This window comes from Panthera leo, chromosome B1, assembly GCF_018350215.1.
Source record: "Panthera leo isolate Ple1 chromosome B1, P.leo_Ple1_pat1.1, whole genome shotgun sequence".
Classification (NCBI taxonomy): Eukaryota; Metazoa; Chordata; class Mammalia; order Carnivora; family Felidae; genus Panthera; species Panthera leo.
This window is the reverse complement of record NC_056682.1, coordinates 163952965-163973887: the sequence shown is the minus strand read 5'-3', so window position 1 is coordinate 163973887 and position 20923 is coordinate 163952965. Positions and strand designations below refer to the sequence as shown.

At 36.0% G+C, this 20923-nt stretch overlaps 1 protein-coding gene across 5 annotated transcripts in view; it reads right to left on the bottom strand.

The window, feature by feature from the left end:
- The window catches only part of FRYL (FRY like transcription coactivator), a 266156-nt gene that overhangs the window by 113657 nt on the left and 131576 nt on the right, over positions 1-20923 (bottom strand). For all 5 annotated transcript variants that reach the window (XM_042936433.1, XM_042936429.1, XM_042936430.1 and 2 more), the window contains 7 exons: positions 20801-20854; positions 17387-17526; positions 16381-16477; positions 4935-5014; positions 4323-4403; positions 2373-2541; positions 1957-2049 (listed from right to left, as the gene is read on the bottom strand). In XM_042936433.1, the coding sequence (XP_042792367.1) occupies positions 1957-2049; positions 2373-2541; positions 4323-4403; positions 4935-5014; positions 16381-16477; positions 17387-17526; positions 20801-20854 (714 nt within the window). The remainder of the gene's footprint in view (positions 1-1956; positions 2050-2372; positions 2542-4322; positions 4404-4934; positions 5015-16380; positions 16478-17386; positions 17527-20800; positions 20855-20923) is intronic.

The window sequence follows — 20923 nt, the reverse complement described above, 5'->3', positions numbered from 1 at the left end:
CCAGGCACCCCTCCCTGTCCACCTTTTTTTTTTCTTTAAGTTTATTTATTTATTTGAGAGAGACAGAGATAGGGTGAGTGGGGGAGGGGCAGACAGAGGGGTCGAGAGAACGAATCCTAAGCAGGCTCCGAGCCACCAGCTGTGCAGAGCCCGCTGTGGGACTCAAACTCACGAAACCGGGAGATCGTAACCTGAGCCAAAAACCAAGAGTCAGACCCTCAACCAAATGAGCCACCCAGGTGTCCCCAAAATATATTTTTAAGATACATAAAAATATATCTCTAAAACTCAATCAGAATACAAATAACTCCATGTTAAAAAATAAGAAAAGATCTCAACACACATTTTGCCAAAGAAAACATACGGACAGCAAACACAGGACGCTCAAAATCATTGGTCATTAGGGAAATGCAAATTTTAAAACCCCAGTGAGACACCACAACACAACTAGCAGAATGGCTAAAACTAAAATATCTGGCCAAAGAAGTGTTGGTGAGGATGTGGAGGAACCAGAACTCTCACATCCGGCTCCTTGGAATACAAAATGATGCAACAACTTTGGAACGTTGTATGACAATTTCTTTAACAATCAAACATATAGCTACCATTTGGTCCACCAATTCCATCCCTAGATATTTACCCAAAGTAACTAAAAGCATATGTCCCGTACATAGACTTGGACATAAATGTTCACAGCGGCTTTATATGTAACAGCCCAAAACTGGAACAAATGGATCCAAAACAGATGACCACAACCAAACTGTGGTGTTATCTATACTGTGGTATGTCTATGCAATGAAATACTGTGCAACGATGAGAAAGGAAAAACCTACTGATACGTTCCACAACATAGTTGGAACTCAAAATAATTATGCAGAGTGAAAGAAGCCAAAAAATGGCTTTGTACTGTAAAACTCCATTAATATAAAATTCTAGGAAAACCAAAACTAATGTAGAGTGACAGAAGGAAGATGAATAGTTGCACTACCCAAAGGTGAGGTGAGTGGTGGTGGGGGGTGGGGGGGTGGGGGAGTGGATTAAAAAGGAAAATAAGGAAACTTCCAGGGTGTGACAGACATGTACATTATCCTGATTATGGTGATGGTTTCCCATGTGCATACACATGTCAAATTATATACTTTAAATATGCATACTGTATGTCCATTTTACTTCAAGTTTAAAATGAAATGATGATATATAATATATATATACATGAAAAGAATATCATTTATGCAGCAATATGTAGTATACTGAAAGTGAGTTGCATATCACATATCATACAGAACAACTGAATTGGGTAAAAACAAACAAAAACCCCAGGAAACAAACCTAGCATCTAAGTACTATAAAATCCCTTAATCCTATTTATAGCATGCTGTTGCTAGTAACTGCAAAAGTATTTTCAAATAACACACTGCTTTTATGTCAAGAAAGGCTTCTATAAATCTGCTTCCCTAGAAATTGTTATATAAATAATATATTTATAATAATCATATTTTCTAAATAATTTGGAATACAAATTTTGACAGATGGGACGAATATCAATAGCAACTACAGAACACTTAAAATCGAGACAGTCCTGTAAATTCCAAGATATATGTTACAGTACAGGCTGTTAAAATGGCCACCATATTGTAAGAAGCAGAAGCCGCGAGTAAATGCAGTATTTTGCACTGAGCTGCTTCAGGCAGCCGTTACCTAGAGGCTGGGTTGCAAATACTCTGCCCTCCTTGCAGTCTCTGAACCTTAAGGACCTGGGCCTGTTCTTTTAATTAAAAGGCTAATCAATGCTCTACTGACATTTGGCTAATAACCATTTTCCCCATATCCATATGACATTCAAATTTCCCACATAACAGTCTATGAAATTACCGGAAAGTAAGACTATTTCACGTGGCAACTTCTTCAGTAAAAAGGTACTTTTAACATACAATATAGAAATTAAAATATACTTACAGCAGCTACAGGGATAAGAATCTCCACAAATAAACCAGCAAGTGCATGCTTTATATCTTTATCTTTTACTTCTAAGAAATACTGAGCACATTCCTGGAGGGGCAAAGAGGTATATATTAGGTTTAAGAAGTTTTAACATCATGAGAAGTTTGTAAATACTGCGATTTTACCAAAAAGCTAAAGTCAAAACACACTCAAATTTAAAAAGAAAGTAAATTCACACCACTGGCAATTTAACACTGGAACTAAAGAATTACTAATGATGCCATGAATATATATATATGTGTATATATACACACATATATATATATATATTCCTTTAGTAATATATATATGTTTCCTTTATTAAGTCACGAAGAGCAAGCATAACCACTGTTAGGCTAATTCCAATCACCGCAATGGAGAAGGTATATCACCTGCATGAACTGAAATGATGCTTCAAAATCTTCTACAGGATACATTTTTACTCGAAAAAACTTCATTCCCATTATTAAGCTGATGATGCTTTGTACCACATGGGGACTTTGTTCCTTTTGCCGCAGTTCTTTCAATTCTGTCACAAACTTCTTCCTCACAGCCTGAAATCTTTAATATATATGAATACATAAGTGGATAGGAATTCAAAACACTAATGTCCCACATGATACTCAAGGTTGAAATCAAAAGAGACTTTACGTAAACATTATGTCCCTTCTCTACCCTCATCAAACTTACTAGAAAAGCACAGAGGGAAATAAAGTTATTTGATATTATTCGAAATCTGCTGTTCCTTTATTTTAAAGTTAGAAGTTCCTTAAGAAGATATAATAAGATGTCTTTATTCCTACAACATCGTCAATACAGCTCCATTACCATTTAATCGTTAATAATCATAGTCAAATCAAATCAAATAATCTACCCCATAAATCTGATAGTGTCTCCAGTTTGTACTCCTTTTTATAAAACCTGTAATTTGAGTTATAGGAGAACGGATTGGAGACTATAAATGTGTTCAAAGACATGAAGCAATCAATTTTAGACTACTATCACTTAAAATTAGTTTCTCCTTATACTGGAGAAAAACTGAAGGAGACGAGTGGGGCACACGGTCTCACACAATGTGACTAAGCTCAAGAATCAAAATGCTTTCAAATATAAGCACCATCGTGGATTCAAATGACCACAACTGGTAAGTCTACTAAGATTTTTCTCTGCTTACATTGCAAAAAGATACTTACAGTTTAATAATCAAAAATACTTAATTTCCCCCCTTTATTTATTATGAAACAGCTAAAGATTTTACTGTTAGTGTTACTGGGGGAAACCAGTTTTTGAAAAGTTAAAATGGGAAATGAAGCATATTTTCTAATCGTTATTGACTACAGAGGGGAAAAAGAAAATTGCGTATGAATGAAATATGGATACATGATAGGAAATATTACTTAGCCATTTCCATTTGAGTCTTGGAGAATATAATGCCATTTCCCACGAATATATTCTTTTGCATTTTAAAAAGAAAATATACAATGGATAAAAACCTTCCCATCGCAATAACACTAGAATCCAAGGGTTTTTCTCTTCTATTAAATTTCTCATAATAATGATTAGCCACTACACTCACAGGAACCAAACATTAACAAGAATTGTACTTGGCTTTTTAGAATTTAGAAAGGGTTTTATCTGATGATTTCAGGACCAAACACTTCTTAAATGACATCTAAGAAAATCTGAATTGATAATTTTTTACCTTACAAATTTCCCAGTGGCAACAAAGGAAATTCAAACTCTTCCATAGTCTTATGATCAACCACAAGATACTACAGATAAACTTTTCTACTCTTTACTATAATGATGGTTCAAGACAATTCAATGGGTTAACTCCTAATGAATAACACCTTTATGGAATCATCTAGTATCTTCTCTTTCTTTTTTGGAATCTCTTCTACCTATCCGAAATTCTATTTAGTGTTAAATAAAATGATTAGGAGGAAAACACTGAGATGCCATCTCAGAAATAAAACCATTCAACTAGAAAGTATTAAAAGTTGTTATTGAGTTCTTAAAAAACAAACAAACAAAAAAGGATGTGAAAAAACACTTCTCATACAATAGTTAGAAATAAATAAGGTAAATGTCCTGACTATTCCTGGCACTTTTCTGACTTCCTCAATTCAGACATTTATGGAAAACCCCAAAGAAATGAAAACACGTTGTATACTTAATGTACGGATATTACTTTAAAATCCTCTAAGAAATAGAGCAGCTAAGTAATAAAAAGTGGAGGAGACTGCAAAATAACTATGAAAACAATTAGATCTAATGCTGTCATTGTCAATTACAATGAAGCATTCTAAAATACAACTGACATCAGTGATGTAAATACTTACTTTGATTGGGCAAGAACCCCTATCACCTCTGCATATAAATCTGCAATAATATGCACATTCCCAGTGTTGGTTCCTGAATATCTGAAACAATAAGAGAACAAATGTGCTGTTAAATTTTTCTATAAACTCTCTTTTACATAAATCTGAAAGTTTCTCATCAGAGGGTTACAAAGTTTTTTTCTGAAGAGTCATCTATAGAATAATAAAAACCACACAAATTTTCGTCTAGCTCTGAGTTTTACTTTGTCGTGAAATTTAGCCTTCTAATTCTTAGAAATCCAATCAACAGTTTTAAGAATTATTTTAATAAAATCTTTCCAATGGGGGTGCCTGACTGGCTCAGTTGGTAAAACAAGAAACTCTTGATCTCAGGGTCATGAATTCAAGCCCCTCATTGGGCATGAAGCCTACTAAAACAAACAAACAAACAAACAAACTTTCCTAGAAGCATTTTGTGTGGATTCGAAAGAAAGAAAGAAAAAAGAAAAAGGAAGATAAGTGCTTTGAACTCTAAAAACAAAACAAATGATCAGAGAGAGTTCAAATTATACTTAAACAGTCTAACCCTGGACTAGGAGAAAAGCAATAATCCCAAGTTAGTATTTTACTTACCCTTCCTTATGTTTAAAGTGCTTAAAAGCTAAGTTTAGAACTTCATGAACTAAGGGATCGGGCACAGGATGAACAGGAATCTAGAATAAAAAAATCATAAAATCAGCAAGAGCTAAGTAGATTATAAGTCTTATGAGTGTTCTCCACATTTCAACTAATTAAATCAATAGTCAGTTTTCATTTCCATGGAATGATCAATTACTAATTTGTCAATCTTCCCTTTTTCTAAGGATTCTATTATTTTCTCAGAGAATTTAGTTACTCATCTAATTTAATAACCTCTAAATTTAAGAATATTAGCTGTATAATCACAAATCCTTGAACTAGGCCCATAAAGGGGAAAAAGTAGTCGTTATTGCTGATTTACTGTAATTGTCAGGAAATTAAGACACTCACACGTACCTCTCTGCAACACCTATGGGAAAGCAACCTCTGGCTGAGCCAGCCACACATTCCATATATAGTCTGATTTTTCTATCATAAACAGTAGACAAAATGACACCAACTTTTCCAACAATTTAAATCTTTGTTTTGTTTAGTTCTTTAAAAACTATATGCTACTTCCAAATATGTAAAACAAATGAAAATATTTAAAACCAGAAAGTAAAATCCCTGTCCCTTCTCCCATATACAATCACTATTAATAGCTTGATACATATCCTTCCAGATTTTTCCTACCCACACCCACACAACTGATTTTTCTTAAGAAAATGATGCCTCCTCTTTCCATGGCAGTAGCTAGAGCTCCTCCTTTCTTTTCAATGGCCACATAATACTCAGTATATGATGTATTTAATGAGCTTCCTATCGCCTGCCATGTCATTCTAGATTTTCAATAATCAATATGATGTTATAAACATCTTAGACATTTTGGGAATGCAAGCTGGTGCAGCCACTCTGGAAAACAGTATGGAGGTTCCTCAAAAAATCAAAAATAGAACTATCCTACGACCCAGCAATTGCAGTACCAGGCATTTATCCACGGGATACAGGTGTGCTGTTTCGAAGGGTCACATGCACCCCCATGTTTATAGCAGCACTGTCAACAATAGCCAAAGTATGGAAAGAGCCCAAATGTCCATCGATGGATGAGTGGATAAAGAAGATGTGGTGTGTATATATATATATATATATATATATATATATATATATACACACACACACACACACACACACACATATACACGCAATGGAGTATTACTCGGCAATCAAAAAGAATGAAATCTTGCCATTTGCAACTACGTGGATGGGACTGGAGGGTATTATGCTAAGTGACATTAGTCAGAGAAAGACAAATATCATATGACTTCACTCATATGAGGACTTTAAGAGACAAAACAGATGAACATAAGGGAAGGGAAACAAAAATAATATAAAAACAGGGTGGGGGGAAGAACAGAAGAGACTCATAAATAGGGAGAACAAACTGAGGGCTACTGGAAGGGTTGTGGGAGGGAGGATGGGCTAAATGGGTAAAGGGCACTAAGGAATCTACTTCTGAAATCATTGTTGCACTATATGCTAACTAATTTGGATGTAAATCTAAAAAAATAAAAAATTAAATTAAAAAAAAAAAGAAAGAAACATAGGATAAAAGTCCCTGTCTTCCAGGGGCTAAAATATAAGGAAGAATTTCCCATTGGTTGTGATTTCTGTTTCTTTTCTCCTCTTACTTATACTTGTAGTTCTCTGACAAGTCTTAAATTTTATTTAATTTCTGATCACATTTTTTTTTTTTACTGTAACAAATGTTAGAATGTTACCAATCCTGTATATATTTGATTTTTTTATGGAGAAAGTATTGTAGGCATATAATCATTCATTCATTCCTTTTATTACATACTTTTATAAATACTCATTTAATGCATATATTATGTAAGAAATTATACAGGCTCTGGTATTATAAAAAGTATAGGACATTGCCTCTGTCTCAAAGAGTTTATAATTTAGCTGGGGAGATGAGCTTAAAAGCTAATAATATTTAATGTGCATTGAATCCCGGTATGCAAGTACTGTTATTTTATAAGTATTTTATATGTAATAATTCATTTACTCCCCACAACATTATGAGGTAGGCATTATGATTATCACAGTTTTAATAGACAAATAAATTGTGGTGCAGCGAGATTATATAATTTGCTCGATGACTTACATCCTGTAGGTAGCAGAGCCAGGATTTCGAGACTTAAAACTGGACTCCAAAACAGCTGCCATAACACATTAGGTACTTAAAAAAATGAACTGTTTAAGGAGTGTTTATTGGAGGACCCATCATATGCAAAGCTGTCTGCTAGAAAGTGAAATTTAAATGTGTATAGGACGATTCCCAGTTTCAAGAAATTTACAGTCTTCATATACTTAACATTCGAATGATTGTTATGGATTAATATCTGAAAAACCCATGGTATATCACATGACTCCTACAGGAAAAAATGCATTATGAGTCTCAAACAATTTGTGTATGCATTAACTTTAGGAGCACTTTATTGCCAGGTGAGAACTGGCTCTATGTTACATATAATTACATAGCAAGCATTTAAAAAATGTTTTAACAATTGGAAAATGTTTTCATATTCTTTTTAGAATATTTTCTTATTTAAAATGTTCACTGATTGTGAAATAAATGATCCTTTGGTGCTGTAAAAAAAAAAAAAAAAAAAAATCTTCGACATCTAACTTTATATACTTGTATAGTTCCACGGGAAAGAGCCCAAAAGGAGGAACTGATGGATCAAAGATTTTAGGGGCACCTGGGTGGCTCAGTGGGTTAAGCATCCAACTTTGGCTCAGATCATGAACTCGCGGTTCATGGGTTCAAGCCCTGTGTCAGGCTCTGTGCTGACAGCTCAGAGCCTGTAGCCTGCTTCTGATTCTGTGTCTCCCTCTCTCTCTGTTCCTCCCCTATTTGCACTCTGTCTCTCCCTCTCTCAAAAATAAAGATTAGAAAAAAAAATTTTTTTTAAAGATTACACAAGTCACCGCTGATATATATTCAAGTTCTAAATATTTGTGGCTGCTTCTGAGCTCACTATTCTATTAATTTTTATATGTCAGTACCAAAATCATATGGTCTCCATTATCAGACTTTATAAATAAGTTTGCTGTCTGATACTGAAAGTCCCCTTTATTCTTCTTCAGAGAGCACTTAGCCACTTTTGGCCCACTGTTCTTCCATATTCGATCTAGAGTTACCCAAGTTACATAAAAACTGAGGATTTTTATTGGAGTTGCAGTGAATCTATAGATCAATTTGGAGTTAACTGTATTCTTCATTTACATGGAGTATCTTTTCGCTTCTTTAAGTTTTTGGCAAGGTTTTATAATTTTCTGTTGTTGCCCTTTGTTGTACTTATTCCTAAGATGATAAACATATGAAAAGATGCTTAATTAGTAATAAGGATGATGAAAGTACACAAAGTATCATTTTACACCTATTCAGTGGGGAAAAGTCTGACACCACCAAACAGCACAGATAATGTAAATGAATCAGATTTCACAGACATTCCTGGTGTAAGTTTAAATCAATTTTTTACACAGCCTACCATCTAGTGAAGCAGATCAAAGTATGCCACCACAAAAGGTGGCACTTCGGCTTGAGAATTATTTTGAGCTGAAGGCAACTGAGAAACAGCAGGTGCAGGAAGAGCTCTCCACCCTCCCCCTTTCTGCCTAAAAGCAGTCTCCCCTCCTCTTTCCTGTACCACAAAAAGAAGAAGACTTGGTAAGGAGACAGGTCTGCACAAACTTACTAAAGAGCCCTTATCTTCCATTAGTTTCCCCCATGTATTTTCCTTTTCCCAATTTACCACCCCTAGAAGCCCAAACATTTTTCCTTTGTCTTGTCACTTCACAATGTACTGCGCTTTGTTAAGTTTTGGGGCTTAACCATTCTTTGTGTATTCAACTTTTTCCCTATGAAGGCCTCCATATGCATATGTCATAAACCTTTTCTCCTGATAATCTGACATCTGTCAATTTAATCTGCAGGGCTCCAGGAATGAACCTAAGAAGGTGGAGCTCCAACGCACTAGCAGTTACACGCCTAAGAAAAAAATAATGTATAGCCACACACGTCACGGATTAATTCTAACAACATACTGTTGAGTGAAAAATGTTAAGTCCCAGAGGACAATATACGTATGATACATTTTTTTATGAAGCTCAAAGACAAGAGAAACTTAATATTCAAACATATAGGAAAGCATTTTTTTTAAGAGAATAATTAACATAAAAATCAGAAAAATGGTAAGAGGGTAGCCAGGCAATAAACCAGGAGAGATTCACATAATGAGACTTAAATTATAGGTATTGGTGGAGCTCACAGGTAATCAGTATAGTGTAAACAAACACACAGAGGTCAATGATGACAGTGTGTCTTGAGCCAGGATCATGATTTATCACATTCTTTCGCTGGAAGTCCAATTAAAACAAAAAATGCACGGGAATTACACATTTCCTTGAAAGGTTTAACAACATACATTATAGAACACTTCGCCAATAGGATACAATTGTAATAGAGATTTTAATATTACCAAGACAGCCACAAACTAGACTAGGGCAAAGAAAAGCTGAGAATTCTAATTATTCAGAGATGGTGAGAATGTTCCTTGAGGGTTTGACAAAGGAGAGATTTTTATTTAAAATAAAAATAATTTATTTTTTACAAAGGCAAACCAAGAGTCTATGAGGAAGGAGCTGAATTTAGCCCAGAATAATGATCAGGAGCTAGTTCAAAACTAGTAAATAGGTGAGAAACATTAGAAACAGTAACCACAATTACACTGTAATGAGAGACAAGAAACACAAGAAATCCAGTAAGTATTCATTGACCTGGATTCAGCTCAATGAGAAAGGTGACTAAACTCGCACAGCACAGAGAATACTAGCACACTTTTATTTATTTATTTATTTATTTATTCATTCATTCATTCATTCATTCACTCATTCATTTATTTATTTATTTATTTATTTGAGAGAACGTGCACGCGCATGCACACGAGCAGGGGAGAGGGGCAGAGGGAGAGAGAGAGAATCTTAAGCAGGGCGTGGAGCCCAATGCAGGGCTCAATCTCATGACCCTTGGATCATGACCTGAGCTGACATCAAGAGTTGGATGCTCAACCCACTGAGCCACCCGGGTGCCCCTAGCATCACTCTTAAAATACCGTGCCAGCAGAGGGATACAGGGAGCTGACACAGCTTTGGAAGGTTCACAGTGAACTTTTACTCCAGGACGGAAGGCTATAGCTCTGTCTTGGCTAAGTGGATTGGTGTTTGTTGTTGACCAGAGGAGAATCAGAGCATTCATCGCAGATTTCCTAGAAATTGGGACTGTCCTGAAGGACTGAGCCTGGAATCGAATTTGAAGAAAATGCACTCCATCACAAAATCAAATAGGGATTAAGTGAAGAAGCAGCTGTAATCCAAACTCAACCTTAGTTCTCAATGAACCTTTTAAAAATAGTAGCCTTATGATACAGGAAAGAAGTTTACTTGTCTGTTGGTGGAAGTTGAGATTTAAACATCCCACGTTAATACTGCGCAGAAACTGAATTTATTCTACATAGTAAGGTTCAAGAATTCAGACTCTAGGGGCTCCTGTGTGGTTCAGTCAGTTAAACATCCAACTTTGTCTCAGGTCATGATCTCACAATCCGTGAGTTTGAGCCCTGCATTGTGCTCTGTGCTGACAGCTCGGAGTTTGGGGCCTGTTTTGGATTCTGTGTCTCCCTCTCTCTGCCCCTCCGCCACTCAGGCTCTGTCTCTCTTGCTCTCAAAAATAAATAAAACATAAAAACAAAATTAAAAAAAAAAAAAAGAATTCAGACTCTACAAGAACAATCTTAACCTTTGTCCCACAATGGAAAACTAAATTTTAAACCCATAATTTCTTTAAGCAGAGATACTTAACTAGGAATTTTATGACTGTATAATTAAAAGAAGCTTTTAAATCTTTTATAGGCAAACACATCACCAAAAGCATAACAATCATGAATCATTGATAAAGGAATTTCAGAATACTGGCTCATCAATTAAGTAGAGGCACTACAATCTTTTACTTGGTAGTCTGAATACCTCTTTTTAGGAAAACACTATTATCTCATATTAAGAAGAAACTGAAAACAGTATTCCCCAAGTGCTCCTTACATCCACACCAAGCTGACGAACTTATTGTAAGTAAACTATATATAATCAAACCTTTATTCAATAAACTTTTTTTCATTAAAAATACAGAAAGATAAATGATAAAAGTCTAGAAAGACCATGGATTTTGGTTTGGTTTAATGAAACCAATGCTTCTCTTTTTACTGGTTATGTAACCATGAGGAAGTTTCCACTTCCCCATCTGTAAATGCACGCAAAAGATTGGAACCCTATCATCACTAGCCCGGAGAGAAAAATCGAGAATATTACAATTGGAGATTGATTCTTGTCCTCCCACCTTTTCCTTCTATCTCTCAAAGGGACTAGGCCAGAATTCTTACCTTCTGAGAATGTAGGGCAGATGAAGGGACTAGAATATAAGGGTGGAGATACTGAGGCAAAGCCTGGGAGGGAAAAATAGCAGGAAACCAGGGCCCATTCAAGAAGCAGGGAGGCACTGTATTCTCCCAGCCTGATCTTCCCTCGGTTGGGCCCATAAAATAGGCCCTAAGGTAATGACAACATTACTACAATCGAAGCTGCTGTCCCATACACCCCAGTCAGCCTGTGGCTACCCACTGAGAGTTAAAACGGAGCAGATATCCACCATCACGTGATGCCAAACTTTAGTCAGGAATAGGCTATTCTTGGATCAGTCAGCCTGACTTCCGGAACTTATTCCAGAATTCATGGTGCTAGTCATATGGGGCTGGCCCCAGACACTTCACTGACCTTGCAATAATGCAACACTGCATTTCTGTGATCTAATTTTTTATATTCCACTTACTGTGTGCTGTGTTGTGGTTTTACCATATTGCTTTCCTCACAGGGATGTTTAATGTGCTCCAGGCCGGAGATATGAAATACAAGTTAACGTAAACCTATAATTTCTCCTGAACGGTCTCATTTGGTCTAGCTATGCCTCAAGTCTGACAATGACAGCTAGGGACACTACTTAGCCACGCTCTGTACTCTTTATTACTTACTACCCAACGATCGCCACCATCAACACTTTTTATGTGTCTGCATGGCAGGTATTAGTTAAGGATTTTTATAAATAGCGTTTGTAACACTTAGTCTTACAAGGTAGGTATTTGTCTCCTATTTGACAGACGAGGGAACCGAAGTTCAGAAGTTGGGTGTGTACCTCTCTAGAGTACACTGTGCGCTATCAAAATGCATTTAATAAAGGAAACACGTAAGGAAAGAAAACCTTCCAATTTTATCATATTATAGCCCAAAAAAACCCAAAAACAAAACCCACAGAAACAGGAAATGAAAGGAGAAATAGATCTCTTCTCTAATTTTTGGAAGAAAACAAGCACAACCTCTAAACATTTTAAGAATGAACATTATCAGGATGCACAGACATTCTTACAATCCCTACACTTCACCCCTTATTTTCAATAATAACGGTAATAATAATAAAAATACTCCCAAACTGAATCTCAAACACAAGGTGGCAGGGGTGGGGAAGAATCCCACTTGGATTTATAGAGAAAAAGTTCTCCTTTCATGGAGTAATATTCCCACTCACAGTATCCAGGCTTTTCAGATCTTGTCACTTGTGTGATTTTAGAAGCCGCTCTAACTCGACTTCAACATTCAAGAAGGATATATCTAGTAGACTCTGAAGAGCACCCAGGGGTGCCTGGCTGGCTTGGTCAGAGGAGCATGCAACTCTTGACCTCGGGATCATGAGTTCAAGCCCCCATTGCCTATAGAGATTACTTAAACAAATAAAAAATTAGAAAAACAAACAAAAAAAAGAAATACCCACGTTTTATTCCAAGGCTATTCCCACTACCACCTCTCAAGCTTTAATGCTTTTATCACATCTTGAAAGTGAAAAACAATAAAATCAGGTTGAGATTTGGATACTGGGGAGTCAGCAAAGCTCATTCATTACCTCAACGGCCAGTCCTCAATGCAAAGGGGAATGAACACATTCAGCCTCAGAAAAACCACAAATCACTGCATACCCTTCAGGGATACTCATCCACGTCTAAGATGCTAATGTTAAATCTGAAAATACTAAGGAGGTACTCCACCTTCTGATACTTCATAACAGCACTAATAAAACTAAGCCCAGAGTTGGCAGTGGTCACAAACCAAGTTTTCCAATCTTATTTGTTTCAATGAGTAAATGTCTGACTCAAATTTAAATGAAAAGAAAACTGCTTCAAACTTTCTAAATGTTTATGTTGCTGCTTAAACATGCTTTTATCATGGATTTGAAAGCCTTTGGTAGTAACCTGCTAAAATTTGCAGTTGGCCATGACCCCCAAATTATGTTTGACTTTCTTGAAAAAATAAAATCAGTCCTCTACCATCCTGAATTAATTCTGTTCCCACAGTGAATCATACTAATTTCATCTCATTTATACGAACTCAATTCTTTGTCTAACGTGTTATGATAAAAACTTTAATTTAATTTTCCAAGATGCTGGCCATTTCACCTAATTCTGTATCACTGATTTTACCAATATTTTTATTATTAACAGGAGAAAAAGCTTGGGAGGAGAAAGTGAACTAGCTTTATAATCATCAGTGAGTCACAAAATTAACAATATTTCTTCATCTTCAAAATGAAAATAACATTTAATATTTATTGGGCACGTTCCATGTCCCAGCATTACTGTATAAAACACTCATGATTCTCAAAAAGGATTCTGTTATCCTCCCTCTTTTACAGAGGAAGAAAGAGTTAGTGGCTAATAGCTTGCCCAAATTACACAGCAAGGAAATGACAAAGCTGATGAAAACACTTGCCCTGGAGGTCTCCCAGTTTATTATAATGACCAGCTGATACAAAGGATATAGAGCCTTTATGCATCATAAAGAGTTCTAAACACACAGGAAGACATGACCAATTATTCAAGAAACAAAAATTTATAATAGATGAGGTCAAGGACTAACTCGTAAGTAATATTTACTCCTCCTTAAGACTGGCCCAACCATGTATCAATACTTCAGTACTCCTGGGGCCATCCATCTCATCAAATAAAACGGAGTCATGTTTTAATATGTGTCTATTATGTGGGGCAAAAGTAAAAGTCCTATTAAATTCAAGATATATTACATTGATTAGTCTCCAGATCTATTAAACCCTACATCACTTTGACATGGTAGAAAATTGGGTTAGTTTGTCATGATATTTCAGAAAGTCCTATTGATTTTTACTTCATTTTCTCGGGTTTTATTAGTTTTGAAGAAGCTAAAAAGACTTGCCTTTTACTAGGGAAAAAAGACCTACGTAAGATTTTTAATAAATAAAATATGGCCGTGTTCTTTGTGATGTATTTTATTCTTTCATGGGTTCAACTGAATGAAAAGTATGAGGATAATGGTAAAAGAGAGAAAAGAGCTAGTGGAAAGGCTACTATGGGTTGGAACAATACGGAAACAGAACCAAAAACAAAGATTAGCTATTAAAGCTGCTCTATTTCCTTTTTTCACACTCCGAGTCCACGTGAACCACAGTTCTGAAGGGATTTTGTGCAATGGACTTGAAAAAACAAGTCCAATGAAAAAATGGCCTCAAGTTTATAGATCCTTATGGCTTTCTCCACTAGAAGACCTATCTGGATTATTTTTTAAGAGAAGGGGGAAGGAAGGAGGATGAAGACAAAGACAATGGAGAAGGGGAAAGAACAGGGGAGGAGGTGGGGGAGGAAGAGAAGGAGAGAGAAAAACCTAAACAGGGTTGTCTGTGCACTGAAGTTTTGAAAGTACAATTAGGGGCAACTTTCAGCTGAGAGACTGATCGGCAAGTCAAAGAATGTCTTGGGAAACAAAGGACAAAAGGCATAATGGAGCCAGATCAGAGAGGGTCCTGTATGTCTTGGGAAGTTTACAATTCACCTGCTTAAAGAAGAAACCCTATACTATTTAATTAAGCAAAGAAGTGCAAATGGTGGTTACCATACCACTCACATGACCTACATCAGCACACAAGAGATGCTTGTGACAAGAGGTCAACCAGCATGAGTCCCAGGCAAAGTCCATTCATGGTCAGTGGCGGTTCTGGTCCTCAGCTCTCTTCTATCCCTAATTAATTTGGCCTCAGGTCTTGGGATCCTGGCTGAACTGAGATCACAGAAAGCAAATTGGGCTTGTTTGCACAACTCCCAGAGGGAATTTCTTTCCTACATCTAGTAAAAAACTTTATGAAACGTACAAAGTAATTAAAGTGATTTTCACCTTTGATTAACTCAGTTTTCTGTTTTTTCTATTTAAAACTTTTATTTGTAGATTTCAGATATTCAGATTTCAATAATTTTCCACTTATGTCATAAAAACAAAGTACAAAGAAATACATAATTCAAATAATTTTATATTGCCTATGTCAAAAAACAGTCTGTCAATTAACTTTGATATCTCACATTTGCTGTTTGTTTTCATGTTATAAATTCCATTCCACCTTACATAACAAAAACAAAACTCCTTGTCCAAACCTGCCATGTGCAAAATGTGTTTTATTTCTTTTAGATTACCTAACTCTTTTCAAAACATTACAGTGTGCATGGCTGGAAATATGTGGTTCATCTTTGAATGATCTATAACTTTTTAAAGACTACAAACTAGCAAAAAATACTTTCATGCATTTGAACAAAATAGTTGGCTTTATTAAACAAAAAACCAAAAATAGACCAAAAAAATACTTTTTTGGGGGATATACATTTAAATACCTGCACTGATTCTGAATAGTAAAAACATACATGATACCAGACATTACATGCTTATAGCTTTACTGACCATGCCATTCAGATGTGAAACTCATGAGCACAGTGTGAGAACAATGATGGCATTCTAGAGTCATTGATCAAACATAAAAAACTTATTATCACTTGTCCAAAGACCATGCGCACCTGACAGTTTGGTCCCACCCATGTCAAACCACCCCTATTCCTCAACTCCAACCGTACGACGATTACACATTGGAGGGCAGGCTTGATGCCTTCGGAAGAGAAACCCTTTGACAGTGGACTAAGGTACATGAATGACAGACAGGGAGACTATATTCACGGCTGGAAGCCCACATTTAACACAATTACTACTCAGCTCAATTTTGCACACAAGATCCCCTAACTGCGATGGCATACAAAGGTAAAAAGAATGGGAAACGATAGGTACAGGCCATGAAAGCCGTAGGCGACTGAAAGAGGTGTAATTAAATGATAGAAATCTAGTTAATGTGGGCCAGAATTGTAGACATAACATCCTAAATACGGTAAATGAAACATGAAGGCAAAATAAGAATAAGAAACACAGACTCTGCAGAAACAAAAGGGCTTCTTACCTGCTTTAGAACTTCAACTAAAACTAAACAAAAAATGAAATCTACGGCTAAGTCTCTCCTCTCAAGAAGATAATCTCTTTCACGTTGCTGTTCATCCCTGAAACAAGAACCCCAAATTAGGAGTGCACTTAAGACCATAAATTTTAAAAGAGCTATTGGTTAGCTATTATTAGTACAAGTTGTTTTTAAGCTATCCAATGTATGTAATTACATATTCTCATTTTCTTTCTCTTATTGCATATTTTGTACAGTATTTATAAACACATGTCACTACTCTATCTGTCAGAAATTAAACCCATTCTAAAGGAATCAGTAAGAAAAATATTTTAAATTCTACTTAGAAAATCTAGCACTGCTCCATATTTGATTAGTATTTTTTTTAATTAAGAGCTGAAACAAAAGTAGTAACTCTTCTGGTGAAAATACAGTGCCAGGTAACTGTTTGCGTATCTAAGTTGAAAAATCACAAATGGCATCGACTCAAGCCCCATTCTAAACTATGGACCATCTTCTGAACATGCAAAGCCAATACCTGTCTGGAAAATCTGAAGTGGGGGAAGACAAGTTCTGGGATTGGAGCACCGAGGACAGTCTCACGGTATCGTGATACAGGGTGTGGCAGTCCTCCTGGATCACAACAGTTGCTTCCCTTCACAACAGGAAGGACCTTGTCTGAATCGGGACCTTGTCTGAATATTTTCTTAACTTCGTCTACAACTACTAAAGATCCTCGCTGAACTATTGAAAGGGCACTCCTGAAATTCATTTTTGCGTGACTATCCCAGTGGTGAGGACTGTGGAGCAGCACCTACTTTAACTGGTACCTTCCCTTGATTTACAGTTAGGTATGGACTATCCTCTCCCTTTACTATCAGTCTCCTAACAGCAGGAATCAATATTTTTGCTCAGAAATCAAACAATAACTCTCTTCAGTTGAAAACACTATCACCCCCTTCACAGAAAGTGTTTCAATTCTAGGTCGAAGAGTGGGAAAGGAGCCACTTACCCCTTAGACTTTGTGCTAGATCGAGGCCTGTACTCATAAGATTCGTCTTCAGTTCCATTCTGGCGTCTGTACCAGTCAAACAAGGTGCGAAGTAAGGAAGGGAGACAGTGCTCTGCTACGGAGCTCATAGAGCTTATCAGCTGAAAACACAAGATGTCACCAGAAGATAAAATACATCATTGAAGTAACACACTCCTGACTCCATTAGCCATCATTTGTTAATGATTACTAGGATAACATTTCTAGGATAAACACAGTAACTCAAACGCAATAAATGTGTTTTAAAATAAAAGTAAAGATTAGCGAGGCGCCTGGGTGGCTCAGTTGGTTAAGCGTCCGACTCTTGATTTTGCCTCAGGTCATGATCTCATGGTCCGTGAATTTCAGCCCCGCTGTCAGCTCAGTGCTGGCGTGGAGCCTGCTTGGGATTCTCTCTGTCCCTCTCTCCCTGCCCCTCCCCTTCTCTCTCTCTCTCTCTCTCTCTCTCTCTCTCTCTCAATAAACAAACTTAAAAAAAAAAATTAGGGTTTATCCAAGTAATGAAATAAAGTGGGCTGAGTCTCACCCACTATTTAACTTTACCCACATCCATTTGGTTTAGCTTAGCAGCTTTCTACCTTTTTCCTGCCTCCATATGCTACTCACATGTGTAAAAACATGACCCTCAGGAACATCACTGATTATACAAAGGGATACCTCTGGGAGAACACATAACATGAGAAAACCACACCTGCTTCCTTCCCCCTGGCCCATTCCTCCGTGCTCATGTGAACAGAAGGCTGTAAATACTGCCACCAGAATGAATGAAGAGAGGTAGGAACAAAGAAGACTACATTCTGTTAGAACTGTGTGAAAGGACCAGTCTACTTTGTACCGCTATGATGCAGAACGATTATAATTACATTATTAATTTGTGATACCCACAAAGAAACGTATTAGAAAAGAAACATAAATGTGTTGCAAACAAGCTTTCAAAGCTTAGAATATATAAGGGGAGAGCATAAGGATACATGTAATGGGATGAGCAACTGCTATTCGGTTTGAAGCATCCCTGAAACTATTTGAATTCTAGGTGAATATCAGATTCATTGCACGAATGAACTCAGCTTTCCTGTAGTGGGTAGATAGTAAGAGGCACACCAGCTGCCATTGGCAAGCAGCCCCTAAGGTCACTCTTCCTCTGGGGGATCTTGAGCAAAAGAAAAAAAAAAAGAAAAAGAAAAAGAAAAAAAAAAATCTCTTTTTATTCTTTCTGTATCTGATGCAACTCATTGCTCGTAATAATAATATTTTAAAGTATACCGTCAAACATGCTTCACTTTGTTTTTCTTAACCAAAAATGGTGTGTTTCAGGGCTACTCAAGGTCTTGTTCGGGTCCAGGACTATAGAAAATGTCAGCTAATGAAGATAAATTGATACCTCTACAAATTAAACATTTAATATTTTATATTCTTCATATAACTTCAAAATGTACTTCATCTAGGAAAATAGTAAAAAAAAACCAAAACAGTCTATTTGATTGTATAGGCTCTTTTTCATTATCTGCCTTCCTTTAATCATGCTTTTATATATAATTAGCATAATTTGACAGGCAAACAGTTTCTAATATAGCTCATTAAAGTAAAAACAAGATTCGGGGCGCCTGGGTGGCTCAGTCGGTTAAGCGACCGACTTCCGCTCAGGTCATGATCTCCCGCTCTGTGAGTTCCAGCCCCGCGTCCGGCTCTGTGCTGCCAGCTCAGAGCCTGGAGCCTGCTTCAGATCCTGTGTCTCCCTCTCCCTGGCCCTCCCCCGTTCATGCTCTGTCTCTCTGTCTCAAAAATAAATAAACGTTAAAAAAAATTAAAAAATTAAAAAAAAAAAAAGATTCAATTTTATTTAACTAATTTTTCGAATTTTATTTTATTAACAATGAACAGTATCACTCAAAGGAAATCCTTTTAGTATCTAAGAAGGAACAATAAAATACCATCTGCTATTATAAATATATATTAGTTTATACCACACCTGGCTTTGTACCTTAAAAAAAAAAAAAAAAAAAAAAAGGTCGAACTATGAGGCATGACCATTAAAAGTTTTCTTAATCATTTACATAAAAAAGCAAATGGAAATATTCCTTAAAACACTGTTTAATAGGATTTCTAATTCTGATTATACATTTATTCATCATTAGTGAATTTAAGACCTGAATAATTTAAATGTCTTTAAAATAACAGATTAATAGATAAATAAAAAATAATAATTAATACCTTTTGCAGTTACTTTAAGATTTGAAAAGCATTATATAAGGTGATCTTAATATTTACTTTAACAGAGAACTAGTCTTCCTACCTACGGTTTCTTCTTAGGCCACTGGCTGTTTACTAAATATATGCATCAGAATCACCTAGGGAGCTATTATAAAATACAGGTGCCAGAGCCCTGCTCTTGATTATTCTCATTCAGAATTGGGCTGGAATCCAGAAACAATATTTTGTTAAGTCTCCACCAAGTAATTCTAACCAGTCATCATTATCTAGTCAATTAGACTAATATCATGAACATTAACATCTGTTTCCTAGATACAGAATCATGAGAAAAGTAGCACAGGAATACTAGATTCCAATAGAAAACTAATCTGGGTTATTGGTTTTTGCAAACAATCAATATATAATAAAATAATTCTTGAACAAACATAATTATGACAAAAATAGCATTTGATCAAACATTTCATCTCAGCAAGAGGAAAGAATTAACATTAAAGGAATATCACACTCATTTTTAGATATCAATATTCTATTTAAAGTTTCTGATAACCCCAACAAGAAAAAATAAAAATGTTAAAAGGTAAAACATTATTATGTAAAACTTGTATGAACTGATACACAGGAAAGATTGAGGTATGTAATTGGAAACATTTTAAGAAAATTTCAAAGGCACAGTAAAGAGATTACCAATGAAAAGTACTAAGATGCTAAATAAACAGAAATGAATCAAGTTCACAGATCATTCCATGAACTATAAGGTTCACAGCTCATAGTTCATTCCATTTGCTTTGTCAAAAAACAAACTACCAGGGGTACCTGGGTGACTTAATCAGTTAAGCGTCCGACTTTGGCTCAGGTCATGATTTCACAATTCCTGAGCTTGAGCCCCAAATCAGGCTCTGTGCTGACAGCTCAGAGCCTGTAGCCTGTTTCGGATTCTGGGTCTCCTCCCTCTCTCTGCCCCTCCCCTGATTGTGCTTTCTCTCTCAAAAATAAATAAATAAACATTAAAAAGTACTACCAATTTCAGACTGAATTTAATATGTAATGATATAAAGGGTCACTAAACAAGATAAAATAACTTCTTAATATTGGATATATTTGAACCGGACTGTTAGGATGAATATTTTCCTTGAAGGAAAAAATATTCCCCCCAAATTGGCATACCTGGTCAAACTGAAGATCTTCACCTCTTTGAAGAGATCTAGACAATGGCTTCTCCTACAGTTAAAAAGAAGTATACGCACAAAATATTAGCAATCTTATATATGATAAGCAGATTCGTCGGTT